This window comes from Leptonychotes weddellii, chromosome 4, assembly GCF_054177405.1.
Source record: "Leptonychotes weddellii isolate Sample4059 chromosome 4, ASM5417740v2, whole genome shotgun sequence".
NCBI classification, from domain to species: Eukaryota; Metazoa; Chordata; class Mammalia; order Carnivora; family Phocidae; genus Leptonychotes; species Leptonychotes weddellii.
The window spans coordinates 22,315,741-22,335,453 of record NC_138372.1 but is presented as its reverse complement, the minus strand read 5'-3'; the positions used below and the strand labels follow the sequence as shown (position 1 = coordinate 22,335,453).

Below are 19,713 nucleotides of genomic sequence, written 5' to 3'. Positions count from 1 at the left end.
CCAAATCCCACAGCCTTACATGTAAACTACCTTGGAGGCCCTCAGTCCCTGGGGTCCTGACCTGGAACCTCTCTACTTAAGGCAGAGGTGAGGCTAAAGACAGGACACATACCATAGGCTTCCTCAATGAGGCCACAGTAGGGGTTGACCCCTGAGCCACTGCGCTTGCCCTCTTGCTCTCCAAGCCGAAGGATGTTCTCTAACCCATTGAGGGCCACCTGCACAATCTTCGAATCCATCACAGTCAGCAAGTCACACAAGGGTTTGATGCAGCCCAGTGAGACCAGGTACCTAGGGGCAGAGACCAGGGAAGTTCTAAATTAATGCAGGGCAGAAGAGGTGCTAGGCAGGTGCCGTAGGGCCTGTGGGTCTCCTTCACACATGTCAATACTCTCAGCAACCCCCTTTTGCTGAGCCTTCATATCCACTTCTTTATCTCAGTCTCTCCACTCTTCCAATGCTCTGGGTCTAGTTCATTTCCATGGCGAAGGCTGCCATAGATTGCTCCTCCTTGTCTCTATTGTCCCCTTGCTGTAACGTTATCACTCTGAACACATCACTTCCCTGCTTAAAATGTTCAGCCCAAGCTCTACAAGCCTGACAAAACAGACCCTCTCCGATCAGGTTCCTACCCTCCCATCATTCCCTTCCAAGGACATTACATTCCAGTCAAACAAGTAAACATCTCCAGGTTTCTGATTCTTGTACCTTTACTTAAATTTTCTCCTGTCCAAAAGGGCTTTTACAACCCTGAATCCTTCAAAGTTTAACTCAATGGTTATTCCTTTTCTCCTAAGGCTTTAAATATGCTGAATATATTCCTACTCCTCTTCCTGGGCAACAAGCTGAGGGCAAAACACTTGTCCAGCTCCCATCACTCCTACTCATGCTGATGATGGAAACCAAAATCAAAGAGCATACACACACACACACACACACACACAAAATGGCTATTTGCTTCTCCCAAGTGTCAACCCCCAAAAATGATTTCCCCCAAAAGTTGCTATGAATGAATCACAGCATGGTTTCTCCTTCATTTGTATGGGTAATTCTCTGGAAGGTGGAAAGTAGAGGAGAGATGGATATCTGTGTCCTAGGTTTCTATTCTCTTGGAAGAAAAGAGGTACATGCTTTAGAGGAATCTATTCCAGATTCCAATGCCAATCTAGTAGCTTACCAGTTAAACCTGGTGCTGTTGGACTGGGGCAGACCTATCCCAGGAAAAGCAGTTTAGTGGTTACTGTAGACCATGAACCAAGGAGGAGAGTACACATATCACTCAAGACAATGAGAAACAAATGGATACCTGATCTGCTCAGGTGTTCCTCCTGATGTAGCATTGGTGATGGCCCAGGCTGCCTCTTTCCTTGTACGGAACTCTGCTTTCTGAAGGATTTCGATCAACACAGGGAAGATATTTGCATCTATGACAGCCTGAGAGAGGATGGGGGAGGGGGAAACACACAGCGAAAGTCACTTTAAGATTAAGCTTACAAAAAGGCTTAACAAATCTAGCCTACAAAATCAGCTAAGATTCAGACATCTTCCTCTTCCTGGGGGTCCTTTGTTCTTCCCATAGACTAAGAGGATACAGAGGAACCGGGCTTCTTAAAAAGAATATTCAACAGCACATACTGACCCCAATTTCTAAAGGGGAACAAATTATTTCTTCTAGAAGCAAATATCCCACAACCTCTCATTGTTCCCTTGCCTTCCCACCTGCTCCTGCCCCGCCCCCTTCCCTCTTGCTTATTTTACCTGTATTTGAGCCCTGTTGCCAGCAGTGATATTTGAAATGGTCCAGCAAGCTTCCTTTCGGATTGACTCCTTGGGGCTGCTCAGCAAGTGGAGCAGGCAAGGGAGGGCTGAACAGTTAAGAATGACCTAGAACACCAAAAGCACAGGCAACAAAAAAAAACTAGGTAAACAGGACTTAATCAAAATTAAAAACTTCTGTGAATCGAAAGATACCATCGACAGAGTGAACAGGCAAACCACAGAATGGGAGAAAATATATACAAATCATATATCTGATAAGGATTAATATCCAGAATAAAGAACTCCTACAACTAACAAAAAAACTGAAGAACCCAATTTAAAAAATGCTGAAAGGGCTTAAACAGACATTTCTGCAAAGAAGAAATACAGATGGCAAGTGAGCATATGAAGAGATGCCAAACATCGCTAATCATTAGGGAAATGCCAATCAAAACTGAAATAAGGGGGCACTTGGCTGGCTCAGTTGGTGTAGCATCCAACTCTTGATCTCAGGGCTGTGAGTTCAAGCCCCACATTGGGTGTGGAGCCTACTTAAAAAACACAACAAAACAAAAAAACCACCAAACTTCAATAAGATACCATTTCACTTATTAGGATGGCTATTATCAAAAACCTCAGACAATACAAGTGTTGGTAAGGATGTGGAGAAATTGGAACCTAGTACATTGCTGGTGGGGATATAAATTGGCGCAGCCACTGTGCGAAACAGCAGGTGGTCCCTCAGAATCTTAAACATAAAATCAGCGTATGATCCTGTAACTCCACTTCTGGGTATGTACCTAAAAGAACTGAAAGCAGGGACTCAGACATTTGTACGCCACTGTTCAATGTAGCTTTATTCGTAATAGCCAAAAGGTGAAAACAACCCAAGTATGTATCAACAAGACAAATGGATAAACAAAATGTGATATATGCATACAACAGACTACTATTCAGCCATAAAAAGGAATGAAGGCATGCCACATGCTACGTATGAATGAACCTTGAAGACATTAGGCTAAGTGTAATGAGCTGACACAGAAGGACAACTATATATAGTTCCACTTATATGAGAGACCTAGAGTAATCAACTCCTAAGAGAGAAAAAGTGTTATGATGGCTACCAGGGACTGAGGCCCAGGAAAGAGGAAACAGGGAGTTATTATTTAATGGGCACAGAGAAATCAGTTTAGGATGATGAAACCCTGTGGGGATGGGTGTTGATGACAATTAAATAACAATGTTAATGGGCTGAATGTCACTGAAGTGTACACTGAATGGTAATAAAAGCAATACATGTTATATTATGAAAATTCACACATATATGCAACACACACACAATGATCTGGGAATTGAGTGTGGTTTGAATGAGATCACTCAACTCTTAGAAATTTGTCAAGAATCCCACAGAATTATGCCAACTTCTCAAGACCAAACGAATACTCTGATCTCTAGCATTTGAACAAAGGAACCCTTTTTACTGTGCCCTCATGGGAGGTGTTATTAACATGAGGAAGTGTCTGTAGGATTCTAAGGGTGTAGGAAGTAGAGGTAAGATTCTACAGCTTTGTGTCTCAAGGGGACCATGACTCAAAAACTTAAAAATTACCCTACAATGTCCCAGGTAGTCAGTCTATGACATTTAGTTTTCCTTCAGAAGCACCCAATGGACAATGATTTGCTTCCAACTTATAAAAGAAATTAAGGCAATCAAGTTAATCATTCAGGAAGTGGCAAAGTTGGAATTTTTCACCCAAGCCCATGCTTTGTCTCCTGGACCATGCTGCCCCCCAACAAGACCCAAACCCTTGGTTAGGGCTTTTGTCCCTGAACAGCTCCCTCCTTACCTGGGTTTGGATGTCATCCCCGGTGACAATGTTACCCACTGCTCTCAGGGCAGGAGAGGCCACTTTGTAGTCATTGTGCCTATAGAGGGGGGAGACCTGATCAGCAGAGGGCCAGCAGCACTGTCACGGCTCCAGCCCTCTGCACAGAGCAGCAGACTGCTTACGGCAGCTCTTTAGTTGGCGCTTGGAGAACTTTAGGGAATCTTTCCAACCAGATACTCACATTAGAAGCTCTACCAATCTTCGGCAGACTCCAGAATCTATGACTGCCTGGATCTTTTCGTTGGGGCCATCGGACAGATAAGAAAGGGCCCAGCAAGCATCTGCCAGCAAGTCTGAGTCACTGCTGAAGAGTAGGCGAGACAGCACAGGTAAACAAGGGGAGACCTGTTGGAAGCAGAGTGAGAGCGACTCATGAGGGGACAGGGCTAATCAGCTCTACCACTAACCCTAACATCGCTGTCTCCTCCCCTACAAGTAATTCTAAGCCCTAGAGATTTCTGCTACATTAAACCATCAGGACTACCTTTTTCACTTTGCCATCCAAAGCACACAAGATCACCTACTTCATTGACAATTGCCTCTTTCAGTTTTCCATGGACTGAGACCCTAAGGGGTCCCCCAAAGACCTGAAAACTCCTATATCAAAATGCCTGCATATGAAGGAAACTGCTTTCATTCAGAAACTGGTAAGAAGCTCTCTCACCTTTGCAAACTCTGGGGGTGGGTTCTTTCCTCGGCAGAGGTTTGACAGGGCCCAGACTGCATTCCTTGTCATTGTCAGTCGTGTGGACTTGGTAAGGAGTCTGAAGGAAACAGCAAAGCCAGACAGATCCTAAGCAATGATGCCCTTGGCATAGGGCTGTCACCTATGAACCCCAGGAGCAAATCCAATCAGACCCCTAAGACTCTAGCAGCCTCACCGTGTCTTTCTACCCATAGACCTAAGTTAACTGAGCTTGTCTGGGCCAAGAGACCGACCTACATCTTCACAGGATAAGGACCAGCTGTGGCTTGTTAAGACCATAGCTAGTAAGGACATACAAAGGGCTGAAATTTGAGTAAGCCTGCAAGCCTTTTAAGATAGGACATACTGTGCTCCTAACTCTGGCCACAAGATTTAAACAAGGAGTACTGTTCTCTTTGGAAATAAAAGCTGAAGGTCTAGTGTGAGATAAGCAATGATTTTCTGTGAAGGGCCCAAGAAAGAGTTATAGTGGTAGTCTTTGATATTGTGGTCTCCGAAGAAGTACAACTCCTCCATCTATTTTAATTTAGATGAAGCTGTATTTGAAGGGTATGGGAGGGAGGGATTGGCAAAGGATCCCCATGCCCCTTCCTGGGGTCTTTAATCTGTCGTTTACGACATAGCTTTCCAATGTGCCTATGCATAAAATAGCAAATCAATGCATTCCATAGAAAGGGTTGGATTTTTCCAGATGGGCTAGTCTTGCCTCTCTCTTCTGACTCAACAATGAGGCAGGTATGACCAACATGAGAATCTATCGTGCCATGAAGTAAGGAAACAGAAGATCCTCCTTGGCACAGACACAATCTTCTTACTCTCAAAAGATACCTCTATCTTTTACTTTGGCAGTCAACATACTTTTAGTATTTTTGCACTTACTCAACATCTTAAGGTAAGCTGCCCCGCAAAGATCTGCCACGTGGCTGCCTTACAGAGGCCCCAGGTGCACATGATCATAATTACTCACGTTAACAAAGGATTAAGGATGGAACAGTTCAAGACGTAATCTCGGCAAACGGAGCTGTCTCCAGCTATGTTTCCAAGTGCCCAGACTGCCTGAAAAGGAGATGATGGAACCGTCACTCACAGACTCTAGTGGCTTCTGTCAATATTTTATACCAGAGTGAGTACCCACCAGTAACTTGGACAAAAACCGTATCAAGGTACCTTCCTTGCTGACCTCCTTATTGAGCATTTGCTCTGGGGGCCTTTCCTCTCGGAGTTCCTGATTTAGTAGGGGAAGACAGGCTGACATCTGTACTGCTGCCAAAGAAGCCAAACCAAGACCTCCCTATGCCCACTCCTCAGAAAAAGAGAAAGTGATTGGAAAGTTGCATTCTTGCAGCCTCATAGGATCTAGCCAGTATGTAGTAAGGGAGGAAAAAATCTAGGCACCACTTTCTTTTTTTTTTTTTTTTAAGATTTTATTTATTTGACAGCGAGAGACACAGTGAGAGAGGGAACACAAGCAGGGGAAGTGAGAGAGGGAGAAGCAGGCTTCCCGCTCCATCCCAGGACCCTGAGACCATGACCTGAGCTGAAGGCAGATGCTTAACGACTGAGCCACCCAGGTGCCCCTAGGCACCACTTTCTACTTTCTATCCAATCAGTAAAAATCCAATGAAAGAAATGCAAGTTGTGTCTTAATCTCTATGATCTGTAGGTATTGAGAAATGCGTACTGTGGTATCTTCTTTCCAATACTACCTCTGATGCCAAATGTGTGGAGTTTTTTCTACATCAGCAATCAATTCTCCAACACCATTTGTGTGTCCAACAGTCTAATTCAAATTCTGACACTAACTCTTAAGAGTTAATACAGACCCTACAGGTTAAGGGCTCAGGCCCACAAGAATGCCCCCACTTTAGACACCAGCTACAATTACCAGGTGCCACCATACTTCTGACCAACTGGCTATAAATTCAAAAGTTCCCATAATCTCCTCCTCAGAGTCAATAATTCACTAGAATGATTCACAGAACTCAGGGAAACATTTTGCTTACATTAGTAGCTACTGTAATGGGTATCACTCAGGAAGAGCTAAATGAAAGAGATGCATAGGGCAAGGTATGGGGTGAGCAGTCATGGTGGTACCGAACTTCCATGCCCTCTCTAGGGCACTGCATCAATGTGCTCACCAACCTGGAAGTTCTCTGGGGAGGTTGGGGTGGAGGGATGGGAAGAGTTGGGGGTTCTGATGACCACCATCCTCATCTTGAGGCTACCTAGGGGCCCCACCCAATCATCTCATTAGGTGTGTTCCATTATAAATAACAAACGACACTCTTATCATGCAGGAAATGCCAAGGTTTTTTAGTAGTTTTTAGGCACAAAGATCAAATATATTTTTTATTATAGCACAGGGACCCCAAGAATTAAGCCAAATGTGAACATTACCTGTTCCTGTACATCCTCAAAGTCCGAGTTAAGCAGCTCTATAAAAATGGGGACTGCCCCTGCTTCAATGACAATCTTGGTCTGCTGAGAGGTTCCGGAGGCAATGTTCGTTAGAGCCCAGGCAGCCTCAAACTGAAAGTGAGATTAAGCCATGACTGAGAGATCATTCCAGACAGAGCAGCCGTGCCTACCAGCTGGCTGAGAGCAGTGAGCCACCTGCCCCTGACTAAAAAACTAAAACATAAGCCTTTTCCTCTTCCCCTTTATTTATTATCTTATATTTAAGTAGGCTCCACGCCCAGCATGGAGCCCAACGTGGGGCTTGAACTCATGACCCTGAGATCAAGACCTGAGCTGAGACTAAGAGTTGGAGCCTCAACTGACTGAGCCACCCAGGAACCTCCTCCTCTTCCCCTTTAAATTAAGACAAAAAGCAGGGGCGCCTGGCTGGATTAGTCAGTGGAGTATGTAATTCTTGATCTCGGGGTTGTTGAGTTCAAGCCCCATGTTGGGTGTCGTGATTACTTACAAATAAAATCTTTATTTAAAAAAAACTGACAAAAAGCAGTGTGGACAGTGAGTAACACATGGGAAGATGGACCCAGGCTTCAATGGTCCCAAATGTAGTTCTGCAGTACCACAGCACCCAAGTCCTTTGGCAAGTCGCTTTATTTTCTGAGTTTCATGTTCTTCATTTCTGAAACCAGGATTAGAGTGACATGCATCTCTCAAAGTCCCTTTCAGCTGAGTTTCTGGCTAGGTTCGAATGGATGGACTCACTACCTATTTCTGAAGAGACACCTAGAGAGGTTAAATGATTTGCCTCAGGTCACACAGGTAATTAGAAGTGGACTAGAACCTTTGTATGTATTTTTAGAGTAAACTCTACGACCAATGTGGGACTCAAACTCATGACCCAAAGATCAAGAGTTGCATGCTCTACTGACTGAGCCAGCCAGGCGTCCCTAGAACCTTCTTTGATTTATAACTGAATAATCAAACTGTCATATTAAGGTATCTTTCTTTCTTCTTTTTTTAAAGATTTATTTATTTCAGAGAGACTGAGCCAAAGCATGTGAGTGAGCACCGGGAATGGGGGAAGTGGGCAGATGGTGAGGGAGAGAGAGTCTTAAGCAGACTCCATGCTGAGCGCAGAGCCCAACCTGGGGCTTGACCTCACGACCCTGAGATCACCTGAGCTGAAGCCAAGAGTCAGATGCTTAACCGACTGCACCACCCAAATGCCCCTCTGGTATCTTGCCTTTGAGACTGTTTTAGGGAAGAAGTTTTGGCTCTCTTATTTGAGACCAAGACCTCCGATGCATCTCTTAAATACTTCCTCATATCTTGTCTATTTCTTGAGAGGTGTGTCTATAGAAACACCCTACAACAATTTCTTGGGAAAAGGGCTTTTATCTGGTACCCTTCTACACCAGGCCTCACCTGTAATGTACAATTCTCATTCCTCTTCAGAAACTCCACAAACCGATCCACCACTCCTGGAGTGTTGATAACTTCATCTATTGGAGGACTAGGCTCTGGAAGAGGGAGAAAGGAAGGAAAGAAAAAGTCAGGAGAGGTTTTGGCTGGTGTATTCACTGGGGTCAGTCCACGCATCCTTCCTAGGTAGTTCTGACTGTCCTTATTGATATTCTCAAACTCCTTTTTGGTGAAGTAGTTTTCACAATAATTGGTCATCTTTGAAATGTGATACAGTTGGGATGCTAAAGAGAAAACCAATCCCAAATTAAGTATATTCACCTTTGGCTTCCTGAAACTTAATTCCTGAAGTAAAGAATTAAGGAAGAGAAGAAAGCCCAAGAGATGGGGAACCCTCGTCTAAATATTTCCCTTCTAAAAAGAGCATTTGTTTTCTCGGGAGGACTGCTTCATATACTGAGACAAGAAGTATTTTCCTATCATACATCAAATTTTTATTGAGTACAAACTATGTGCCAGACACAGTTCTAGGTACTGAAGATACAACAATGAACAAAGTCAACAAAAGTCTCTGCCCTCATAGAGGAGAGACATTCTATCATGTTAGTCAGTGTAATGAGAAATAAAGGAGAGGTAGGGCAGGGTAAGAAGATTAAAAATGCTGAGTGGAGGGGACCTGCAATTCTATATAGGGCATCAGGGTAGGCTTGCTGAGAATCTAGAATATAATCAGAGAAGTGGGGAGCTGGAGCTGTCACACAGTTATCAGCGACCAGAGGATATCAGGCAGAGGGAAGAGCCAGTGCAAAGATAAGAATGTGCCTGGCTTGGGGCGCCTGGGTGGCTCAGTCATTAAGCGTCTGCCTTTGGCTCAGGTCATGATCCCAGGGTCCTGGGATCGAGCCCCGCATAGGGCTCCCTGCTTGGTGGGAAGCCTGCTTTTTCCCTCTCCTGCTCCCCCTGCTTGTGTTCCCTCTCTCGCTGTCAAATAAATAAAATCTTTAAAAAAAAAAAATGTGCCTGGCTTGTCCAAGGAATACCAAAGCAGTATGGTTAGAGCAGAATGAGTGAAGGGGAGTAGCAGGTAAGGTCAGTGAGAGGAAACAAGAGCTTAAATCATGTAGGGCCCCCGTACGAGGACCAGGCTTTGTACCTTTGGAAAGCAGTTTCCGGAATTTCTGTGTGGTTGCTAATTGCAGGTCAGAATCATCAGAAAAGAGCATCTCCACCATCTCTCGTGTGATCACACTCTCCTAGAACGTAAGACAGATTTAAGACTTTGCAAACCAACACCAGAGCTAGATATGAGTACACACTCCTGCTTGGCATCCTGCTTTCTAAAGACTTGAGGGCAAGAGGATGGCGTAACAGCAGGCTCAGGAGAAGGTATTTGTTGTTTAATCCATGGCTGCTCTAAGTTGGGACATTTGGATGATTCCTAACCTCTGAGGCAAATGATGGCTTCCCTTAAATGTTTCCTCAGGTGTCTCCATCACAGATGTAACCCTATTGATTCCTTATGCTGACCAGTTACAAAACTGGGCCATGGAAGAAAGAACTTAGCATGGCTGTCGGCAAAGCCACTAGATGAGAACTGCCCAGTTTCTGTTCTATAGACACCGGTACTTCCCAGGTCTACCTGAAGCACATGCAAGGGCCTTACCCCAGTGGTAGAGCTCACATAGGAGTCCATGAGGAGACTGTCGAACATGGCGGCTTCTTCATTAATCAGCTCCACATTTCTCCGTTTAAAAAGCTGAAAGAGAAGAGAGTGGTTAAACTATTCACTGTAATAAAGAAAACCAAGAATGATCCAATGCCAAATTATGGCAGAGTAACTGTCAAGGATATGCTAGCATAGCTGAGATAATGCCAAGCTTAATATATTGACATGGAAAGAGATTCAACAGCTTTACTATGTTATACCTAATTGTTCACATTTTTTAAGAGAACATTTTTTTTTTTTTAAAGTAAGCTCTATGCCCAACGTGGGACTTGAATTCATGACCCTGAGATTAAGAGTCACATGTTCTACTGACTAAGCCAGCTAGGTGCCCCTAAGAGAACATGTGAAGATTTCTGTGCCCTTTGTATAAAAGTTGATGGGTATAAAAGGCTTTGAAGGAAAGAAATAAGAGTAAAGCAAGAGGGTGGCCAAAAGCAGGTTAGGTGACTGCATCTAGACCTGGGCAAGGCACCAATGGTGGTGGTTTATGCCAGAATACAGATGATGAGGCATTAATAAAGTCTCAGTCAGGGGCGCCTGGGTGGCTCAGTTGGTTAAGCAACTGCCTTCGGCTCAGGTCATGATCCTGGAGTCCCGGGATCGAGTCCCGCATCGGGCTCCCTGCTCGGCGGGGAGTCTGCTTCTCCCTCTGATCCTCCCCCTCTCATGCTCTCTGTCTCCCATTCTCTCTCTCAGATAAATAAATAAAAAATCTTTAAAAAAATAAATAAATAAAAAATAAAGTCTCAGGCCTAGGGAGACTTACAAAGAATGGACTTAAGACAGAGAAGTAAGGCAGCCAGAATGGTGATGAACCTCTTAAGGAGCCAGGCCTAACACTGACTATGGGGGTGAAGAAGAGAGAAGACAACAAGGGGCTAAACTAGAATATTATATTGAAGACAATATATGAAAAATGATATATATATTTCATATATGTGAAAATAGACAAAAATGACATCAAAATTTTTTTTTTTTAAATTGAGAGAGAGCATGAGTGAGTGCAAGTTGGGGGGAGGGGCAGAGGGAGAGAGAGAATCTTAAGCAGGCAGGCTTCATGCCCATGCAGAGTCAGATTCGGGGCGGGGGGGGGGGGGGGGGGGGGGGCCTCGATCTCACAACCCCGTAAGTCATGACCTGAGCTGAAATCAAGAGTCAGATGCTTAACCAACTAAGCCACCCAGGCACCCCCCGTAAGTTGTTCTAAATTATGGAAAAGGAGTAAGAGATTGGTTCTTTTTTCAAAGCTTCCAGCATCTTTACAATAAAGGAAACTAGATGAGTGGCCCACAGAGCTAAGCTATTTTTCTAAGGGGAAAGTGAGAATGTAAGGTGGAGACCAACCATGGTGGCTGGATTGTTTTCCTGAACAGTATGTTTGAGCACACTCAGGTTAACCTACTTGTTGCTCCCGTTTCTGCTTCCGGAGCTGAATGCCCTCCTCCTCTCTTCTTCGTCTCATTTCCTCAGGGTTTAGGGCATTGTTCTTATAGCTCTTCATTCGATAATTGTCTTTCCCGGGGCTCGCCATGGTCTCTAGAAAAAGAGAAGATAACAAATACAAAAGCTTTTAAGAGGACAGCATTTCTTTTTCACTGGGCTTCTGTCCCTACCCAGCCTCCCAATCTCCCCTACTCAGGGGACCAAAGCTCCTCAAGGAGGCCTGATAATCTCAATAACTTAGCACCTGACATCTCATCTTTAAAACAGGGACATGACTGGGGCGCCTGGGTGGCTCAGTTGGTTGGGCGACTGCCTTCGGCTCAGGTCATGATCCTGGAGTCCCCGGATCCAGTCCCGCATCGGGCTCCCTGCTCAGCGGGGAGTCTGCTTCTCCCTCTCCCGCTCCCCCCCTCTTGTGCTCTCTCTCTCACTCTCTCTCTCAAATAAATAAATAAAATCTTTAAAAAAAAAAAAAAAACAAAAAAACAGGGACATGACTTCCTACTTCATAGAGTTGTAAGGATTAAATAGGTTAGTACCTGTGAAGTACTACTTAGAACAATGCTAGGCCATATGGTAAATGCTCACAAGTTATGATCACCTCTATGACAAGAGAGAAAACTTGACTTGCCCAATAAACTCAAATATATTTAACTGAGCTAGGTGAAATACATTACAGCATATCTAATTCAGTGGAATACCATGTTATCTTTAATAACCCATATGCCCACCATCTATTTTTCACATTAAAATTTAAACTTTATTCTGTACTATTTGATACATACAAAAAGATGAAACATAATGTTAGGTTACCAAGCAAAAAATACAATGAGCATCTGTAAAGCCACCACCAAATCTAAAAGTAGGCAAATCTAAAAACTAGAACATTATCAATATGTCTGAATCTTGTGGGCCCTTACCCTGTCCCAGGCTCCTCCAGCCCCACTCCAACTCCAGCCAAAAGGAAACTGCTATCCTGAATTTCATTCATTTTGAGAAAACATCTGCCCAGTAACTAAGTCTGAATAACCAGTTTGTCTGTCAGTCACTCTTTCAAGTAAAAATAGTGTCAACTTTTTAAAAATATTCAAGTATAGTTAACATATGTTATACTAGTTTCAGGTGTACAATATTGTGATTCAACAATTGTATACATTACTCGGTGCTCATCAAGATAAGTGTGCTCTTAATCCCTATCACTTCTTTTACCCATCCCCCTGCCCACCTGCACCATCATTTGTTCTCTAGAGTTCAGTCTATTTTTTGGTTTGTCTCTCTCTCTCTCTTTTTTAAGATTATTTATTTGACAGAGAGAGAGAGACAGCGAGAGAGGGAACATAAGCAGGGGGAGCGCGACAGGGAGAAGCAGGCTTCCCACTGAGCAGGGAGCCCGACGTGGGGCTCGATCCCAGGACCCTGGGATCATGACCTGAGCCAAAGGCAGATGCCTAACAACTGAGCCACCCAGGCGCCCCTGTCTCTTTTTTTCTTAAAAAATGGTGTCTATTTATTTACTTAAAGATTTTGTTTATTTATTTGACAGAGACAGCAAGAGAGGGAACACAAGCAGGGACAGTGGGAGAGGGAGAAGCAGGCTTCCCGCCGAGCAGGGAGCCCGATGCGGGGCTCGATCCCAGGACCCTGGGATCATGACCTGAGCTGAAGGCAGACGCTTAACGACTGAGCCACCCAGGTGCCCCAAAAATGGTGTCAATTTAAAAAATGTCTAATTTAGCTAGTAACTCAATTACCCACAGGTGATTTTCCTCCAGACACATTTTCAAAGGTTGGGTTTGTACTGTTTCATCAAGGACATTCTTAAGTGAAACTAGCAAATTTTTTTTCCAACAGTGAGGGAGTTGGTGGCAAATACATGGACTACTAGCACAGTTTGGTACCACTGTCTTGATTTGTGCTAAGGCACCAGAAATTTCACCCATCATTGCTTTTGAACAACTTCTGCAATACAAACATCAAAATAGTAGAAATTGGCAAATAACATTTTTAAATTTTTTCTAGCTATATTGAGATATAACTGATCTATATCATTTAAGTTTACAGTACACATACTGCAAGATGATTACCACATAAGGTTAGCTGACACATCCATCACCTCAGTTACTGTTTTGTGTGTGTGTGTGGTGAAAACATTTAAGATCTATTCTCCTAGCAACTTTAAAGTATATACTACAGTGCTGTTAACTATAGTCACCATGATCAGATCCCCAGAACTTACTTTACAACTGAAGTTTGTACTTGTTGACCACCTTCATTCATTTCCCCCACCCCAGACTGGCAACCACCCATCTACAGTTTGAGTTTTGTCTTTTCAGATTCTACACATACATGGATTTATATTTGTCTTTCTCTTTTTTACTTATTATTTCACTTAGCATAATGACCGCAAGATTCATCCATACTGTCACAAATAGCAGAATTCCTGGGGCGCCTGGGTGGCTCAGTCGTTAAGCGTCTGCCTTCAGCTCAGGTCATGATCCCGGGGTCCTGGGATCGAGCCCCACATCGGGCTCCCTGCTCCGCGGGAAGCCTGCTTCTCCCTCTCCCACTCCCCCTGCTTGTGTTCCCTCTCTCGCTGTGTCTCTCTCTAATAAATAAATAAAATCTTAAAAAAACCACAAAAAACAAATATCAGAATTCCTTTCTTTTTATAGCTGAATAATAGTCCATTGTTTATATATACATCATGTTTTCCCTATCCATTCATCTGTTGATGGTGCACTTGGGTTGTTTTCATGTCTTGGCTCTTGTAAATATTGCTGCAATGACACGAGGGTACACATATCTCTTTGACATAGTGATTTCATTTCACAGAAATGGTACTGATAGGTTATATGGCAGTTATATTTTTAAGTTTTTGAGGTAGCTCCATACCCTCTTCCATAGTGGCTTTACTTATTTACATTATTTTAAAAAAAAATTTAAAGTAAACTCTGTACCCAGTTTAGGGCTTGAACTCACCACCCTGAGATCAAGAGTTGCATACTCTACTGACTGAGCCAGCCAGGAACCCCTACCTACTTACATTCTTACCAGCCGAGTACAAATCTTCCCTTTTCTCCAAATTCTTGCCAACACTTGTTATCTCTTGGGGTTTTTAAAGTTTTTATTTATTTATTCAGTTAAGTAACCTCTACATCCAAGGTGAGGCTAAGATCAAAAGTTGCACATTCTTCCAACTGAGCCAGCCAGGCATACCTTACCTCTTGTGTTTTTTTTTTTTTTTTAAAGATTTTATTCATTTGACAGAGAGACACAGCGAGAGAGGGAACACAAGCAGGGGGAGTGGGAGAGGGAGAAGCAGGCTTCCCGCCGAGCAGGGAGCCCGATGCGGGGCTCGATCCCAGGACCCCGGGATCATGACCCGAGCCGAAAGCAGACGCCCAACGACTGAGCCACCCAGGCGCCCCTCCTCTTGTGTTTTTGATAATAGCCATTCCAAAAGGTGTGAGGTAGTACCTCACTGTGATTTTGATTTGCATTTCCTTGATGACTGGTGATGTTAAGCACTTTTTTCATGTACCTATTGGCCACTCATATGTCTGGCTCTGGGGAAAATGTCTATTCAGGTCCTTTGCCCATTTATTATTATTTTTTTTTAAATTTTTATTTATTTATTTGACAGAGACAGACACAGCAAGAGCAGGAACACAAGCAGGGGGAGTGGGAGAGAGAGAAGCAGGCTCCCCATGGAGCAGGGAGCCCGATGCGGGGCTCAATCCCAGGACCCCGGGACCATGACCCGAGCCAAAGGCAGACGCTCAATGACTGAGCCACCCAGGTGCCCCCTTTTGCCCATTTTTAATTGGAATATTTGGGGTCTGTTGTTGAGTTGTATGAGCTCCTTATATATTTTGGATATTAACTCCTTATCAGAGACATGGTTGGCAAATATTTTCTCCCATTCTATAGGTTGCCTTTTCATTTTGTTGACTGTTTCTTTTGCTGTATAGCAGCTTTTAAGTTTAGTTCAAGCTTTCTTAGTTTGATGTAGTCCCACTTGTTTATTTTTGCTTTTGTTGCTTAGGTTTTTGGTGTCAAATCCAAAAAAATCACTGCCAAGACCAAGGTCTTTTTTTCCAATGTTGTCTTCTAGGAGTTTTATAGCTTCAGTTTTTACCAATTAAGTCTTTGATCCATTTTGAGTTGGCAAATAACATCTTAGTCTTCACTTCCCAGGCCCTCTGAAATACTCTGCAGATCGCACTTTGAGAACTCTAAGGAATGAATTGCTGGGTTGTAGGCAGGTAAATGTTAAACTTGACCAACTAGCACCATGTTGCCTTCCACTGTGATACCAATTTACACTATTTTAGCAATACACAACAGGTTCCCATTGATATATATCTTATTACTTGGAATTTTCACTTTTGCCAATCCCTACTGTGTATGAGGTATTTCACTGATAATGATTTGCAGATCCCAGATTACTAATGAGGTTAGATTTTATATTTATTAGCCATGTTTACCCTTCTCTGAAAAATCTATTTGTGTATTTTGAACATTTTTCTATTGAATTATTTGCCCTTTTCTTATCAATCTGTAGCTCTTTAGATATTCTAGTTGTTAATCACTTGTGGGTTATTTGTGTTACAAATATCTTCTAGCACTTTGAAGCTTTTCAGTTTTTTCAATTTTTACTTTATGGAGTTCTTTAACAAGTTCTTAATATATATAATATATATAGTAGTTAAATATATATATACAAATACATATATTATATATATAACATAGTTAAAATTTTTTTTATACTTAGCTTTTTCTATGTGTCTTGTTTAATAAACCCTTTCATTCCCCCCCAATCAGAAAGATAGCTTCTTATGTCTTCTAGAGGTTTTAAAACTTGCCTTTTACATGCAAGTGTTTCATCTACCTGAAACTTAACTGTATATGAGATAGGGATTCAATTTCATTTTTTTCCATGTGGATAAATAATTGTCTTGGCACGGTTTACTGAACACTTTCCTTTCTCACTATGCCACTCCTGTCATCAAACAAATCTCCCTTTCTGACCAAGTCTAGTTTTAGTTTTTTTTAATTTTTGAAAAATTTTAAAAGATTTTATATGACACACAGAGAGAATGCACAAGTAGGCAGAGCAGTAGACAGAGGGAGAAGGAGAAGCATGCTCCCAGCTGAGCAAAGAGCCTAACATGGGGCTCTATCCCAGGACCCCAGGATCATGACCTGAGCCGAAGGCAGACACTTAATCAACTGAGCCACCCAGGTGCCCCCCCAAGTCTAGTTTTAGAATCTCTTGATCAATTTCTTTCTTGCCCCAACATCATATTTTCTTAAAAAGGAAAAAAAAAAAAAAGATTTTATTTGTGGGGTGCTTGGGTGGCTCAGTCGATTAAGCGTCTGACTCTTGGTTTTGGCTCAGGTCATAGTCTCAGGGTCATGGGATCAAGCCCCCTGCTGGGCTCTGCTGGGCTCTGCTTTCTCTACCTCTCCCTCTGCCCCTCCCCCGCTCTCTCTCTCTCACACACACACACACACACACACACACTTTCTCTAACATAAATCTTTTAAAAAAAATTTTAGGGTGATGGGCATTAAGGAAGGCATGTGATGTGATGAGCACTCGGTGTTATGTGCAACTGATGAATTACTGAACTCTACATCTGAGACTAATGATGTACTGTATGTTGACTAATTGAATTTAAATTAAAAAAAGATTTTATTTATTTGAGAGAGAGAGAACATAAGCAGGGGGAGCAGCAGAGGAAGAGGGAGCAGCAGGCTCCCTGTTTAACAGGGAGCTTGATGTGGGGCTTAATCCCAGGACCCTGGGATCATGAGCCAAAGGCAGTCAACTGAGCCACCCAGGCGCCCTGGCATACATCTTTGATCAGTTTTTAAAAGACCCCTGTATTCCTAGTTTTCTACACATTTTTAATCATGACTAAGTGTTGATTATTATCCAATCCTTTTTCTGCATTTACTGAGATGGTATGTGGTTTTTCTCTTTAAAAGGCATAATGAATGAATTAAACTATAGATTTTCTAATATAGAAGTATCCATGAGGGGCTCCCCATGGGTAGGCTCCCTGCTCAGCAAGGAGTCTACTTCTCCCTCTCCCTCTCCTCCCCATACATGCACTCTTGCACGCTCTCAAAAAAAATTTTTTTAAAGTAGAACAGAGAAAAATCATACAGTAGAGAGGATTAAAAAAGGAAAAACTTGGATATTTCAAAAGACTAAAAGAAGTCAAATCTGGTAAGATTTTTAAAAGAACAAAAGAGAGGGGCGCCTGGATGGCTCAGTCGTTAAGCATCTGCCTTCAGCTCAGGTCATGATGCCAGGGTCCTGGGACGGAGCCCCACATCAGGCTCCCTGCTCAGCGGAAAGCCTACTTCTCCCTCTCCCACTCCCCCTGCTTGTGTTCCCTCTCTCGCTGTCTGTCAAATAAATAAATAAATAAAATCTTAAAAATAAATAAATAAAAGAACAAAAGAGGACACAAATACTAGAAATAAAAAAAGAACTACAAGTAACTAGGAAATTAAAAAGAACATTAACAACTTTATGCTAACACCTCTGAAAAGACAAATTCCTAGAATAATGTTAAGTTAACACAATTGACTCAAATAGGATGTTTCACTAGCTTTATAATCATGAAATACATTGAATCAACAGTAAAGACTAGTTAACAAAGAAAATGCCAGGCCGGGGTGCCTGGGTGGCTCAGTCGGTTAAACGTCTGCCTTCGGCTCAGGTCATGATCCCAGGGTCCTGGGATCAAGTTCTGCGTTGGGGTTCTTGTTCAGCGGGGAGCCTGTGTCTCCCTCTGCGTGCCGCTCCCCTAGCTTGTGCTCACTCTCTCCCTCTAATGATAAATAAAATCTTAAAAAAAAAAGAAAGAAAGAAAATGCCAGGCCTAAGTGGTTTCACAGAGTTCTGCCAAATTTTCAATAAATTATTTATTTACTCTTATACATTCAGAAAACAGGAAAATAAGGGGTATTTCTTTTTTTTTTTTTTAAGGTTTATTTATTTGAGAGCGTGAGTGCGGGGAGGGGCAAATTCCCCGCTGAGTGCCAAGCCAGACTTGGGGCTCAATCCCAAGACCTATGAGATCATGACCTGAGCAGAAACCAAGAGCTGACGCTTAACCGTGCCCCGAGGAGCATTTCTTTTGATAACAACACCAAAGAATAATAATATGAGAAGGTCCTATACTTTTCTTAGGTCATTTGTGAACAAGGATACAAAAATTCTAAATATTAAAACATAACCTGCGATGTATAAAAAAACTAATTCATCTTGACCAAGTGCAGCTTATCACAGGATTTCAAGGGTAATTTCATTTATTTTTTTTTAAAAAGACTTTGAGAGAGAGAGAGAGAGAATGAGCACTAGGGAGGGTCAGCGGGAGAGAGAGAAGCCAACTCCCCGCCAAGAAGGAAGCCCAATGGGGGGGCTCTATCCCAGGAGTCCCTCCTGTCTACTTTTTTCTAACTCATGTACCTAAGTCATTCATGTTCAGACTTTTTATTTTGGTTATTATCTTCCTAAGGCTTCTAAATTTCCTTCAAATTAATATTTTAATTGTAATTCACTTCTGAATACCTAATTTCCATCAGTTTTATTTGGATCATGAGTGTTCTTTTAAATTAGTAATATTTGGGGACTTACTTCTTCTGTTTTTTACTTCTAATATAATTACACTGTAGTTAGAGTCTCAGAGATTCTTTTAAATTTACAGATCTTCCTTGACTTATATGATTGAGCTATGTCCTCATAAACCCACTGTTAAGCTGATGCTACTGTAAGTCAAAAATGCATTTAATACACCTAACCTACGGAATATCATAACTTAGCCTAGCCTACCTTAAATGTGCTCAGAACACTCATATTAGCCTACAGTTGGGCAAAATCATCCAACACAAAGGTATTTTATAGTAACATATTCACTCTCTCATGTAACTTATTGAATACTATATGGAAAGTGGAAAAAAAAGAATGGCCATATGGGCACAGAATGGTTGTAAGTGTATCAGTTGTTTACCTTTGTGATCACATGGCTGGCTGGGGGCTGGGCCTCACTGCTGCTGGCCAGCATTAAGAGAGAGTAGTGTACCACGTATCACATCACCAGCCTGGAAAAAGACCTAAATTCAAGATTCAAAGTCATGGGGGCGCCTGGGTGGCTCAGTCGTTGGGCGTCTGCTTTCGGCTCAGGTCATGGTCTCAGGGTTCTGGGATCGAGCCCGGCATTGGGCTCCCTGCTCGGCGGGAAGCCTGCTTCTTCCTCTCCCACTCCCCCTGCTTGTGTTCCCTCTCTCGTTGTGTCTCTGTCAAATAAACAAAATCTTAAAAATAAAAAAGATTT

General features: G+C 42.7%; 1 protein-coding gene across 3 annotated transcripts in view; it reads right to left on the bottom strand.

Annotated features, from left to right (window-relative positions):
- KPNA6 (karyopherin subunit alpha 6) overlaps positions 1 to 19,713 on the bottom strand; it is a 56,539-nt gene that overhangs the window by 5,648 nt on the left and 31,178 nt on the right. The window contains exons 2-14 of one of the 3 annotated variants that reach the window (XM_081817962.1): positions 19,390 to 19,480; positions 11,319 to 11,452; positions 9,854 to 9,946; positions 9,344 to 9,443; positions 8,194 to 8,288; positions 6,751 to 6,882; positions 5,321 to 5,409; positions 4,312 to 4,411; positions 3,829 to 3,992; positions 3,606 to 3,684; positions 1,759 to 1,884; positions 1,307 to 1,434; positions 113 to 291 (exon numbers count right to left, since the gene is read on the bottom strand). In XM_081817962.1, coding sequence (XP_081674088.1) covers positions 113 to 291; positions 1,307 to 1,434; positions 1,759 to 1,884; positions 3,606 to 3,684; positions 3,829 to 3,992; positions 4,312 to 4,411; positions 5,321 to 5,409; positions 6,751 to 6,882; positions 8,194 to 8,288; positions 9,344 to 9,443; positions 9,854 to 9,946; positions 11,319 to 11,447 — 1,414 coding nt within the window. In that variant the 5' untranslated portion in view covers positions 11,448 to 11,452; positions 19,390 to 19,480. Of the gene's footprint in view, positions 1 to 112; positions 292 to 1,306; positions 1,435 to 1,758; positions 1,885 to 3,605; positions 3,685 to 3,828; positions 3,993 to 4,311; positions 4,412 to 5,320; positions 5,410 to 6,750; positions 6,883 to 8,193; positions 8,289 to 9,343; positions 9,444 to 9,853; positions 9,947 to 11,318; positions 11,453 to 19,389; positions 19,493 to 19,713 lie in introns of those variants that run through there. The other 2 variants (XM_081817963.1, XM_031029048.2) reach the window with 2 other exon arrangements.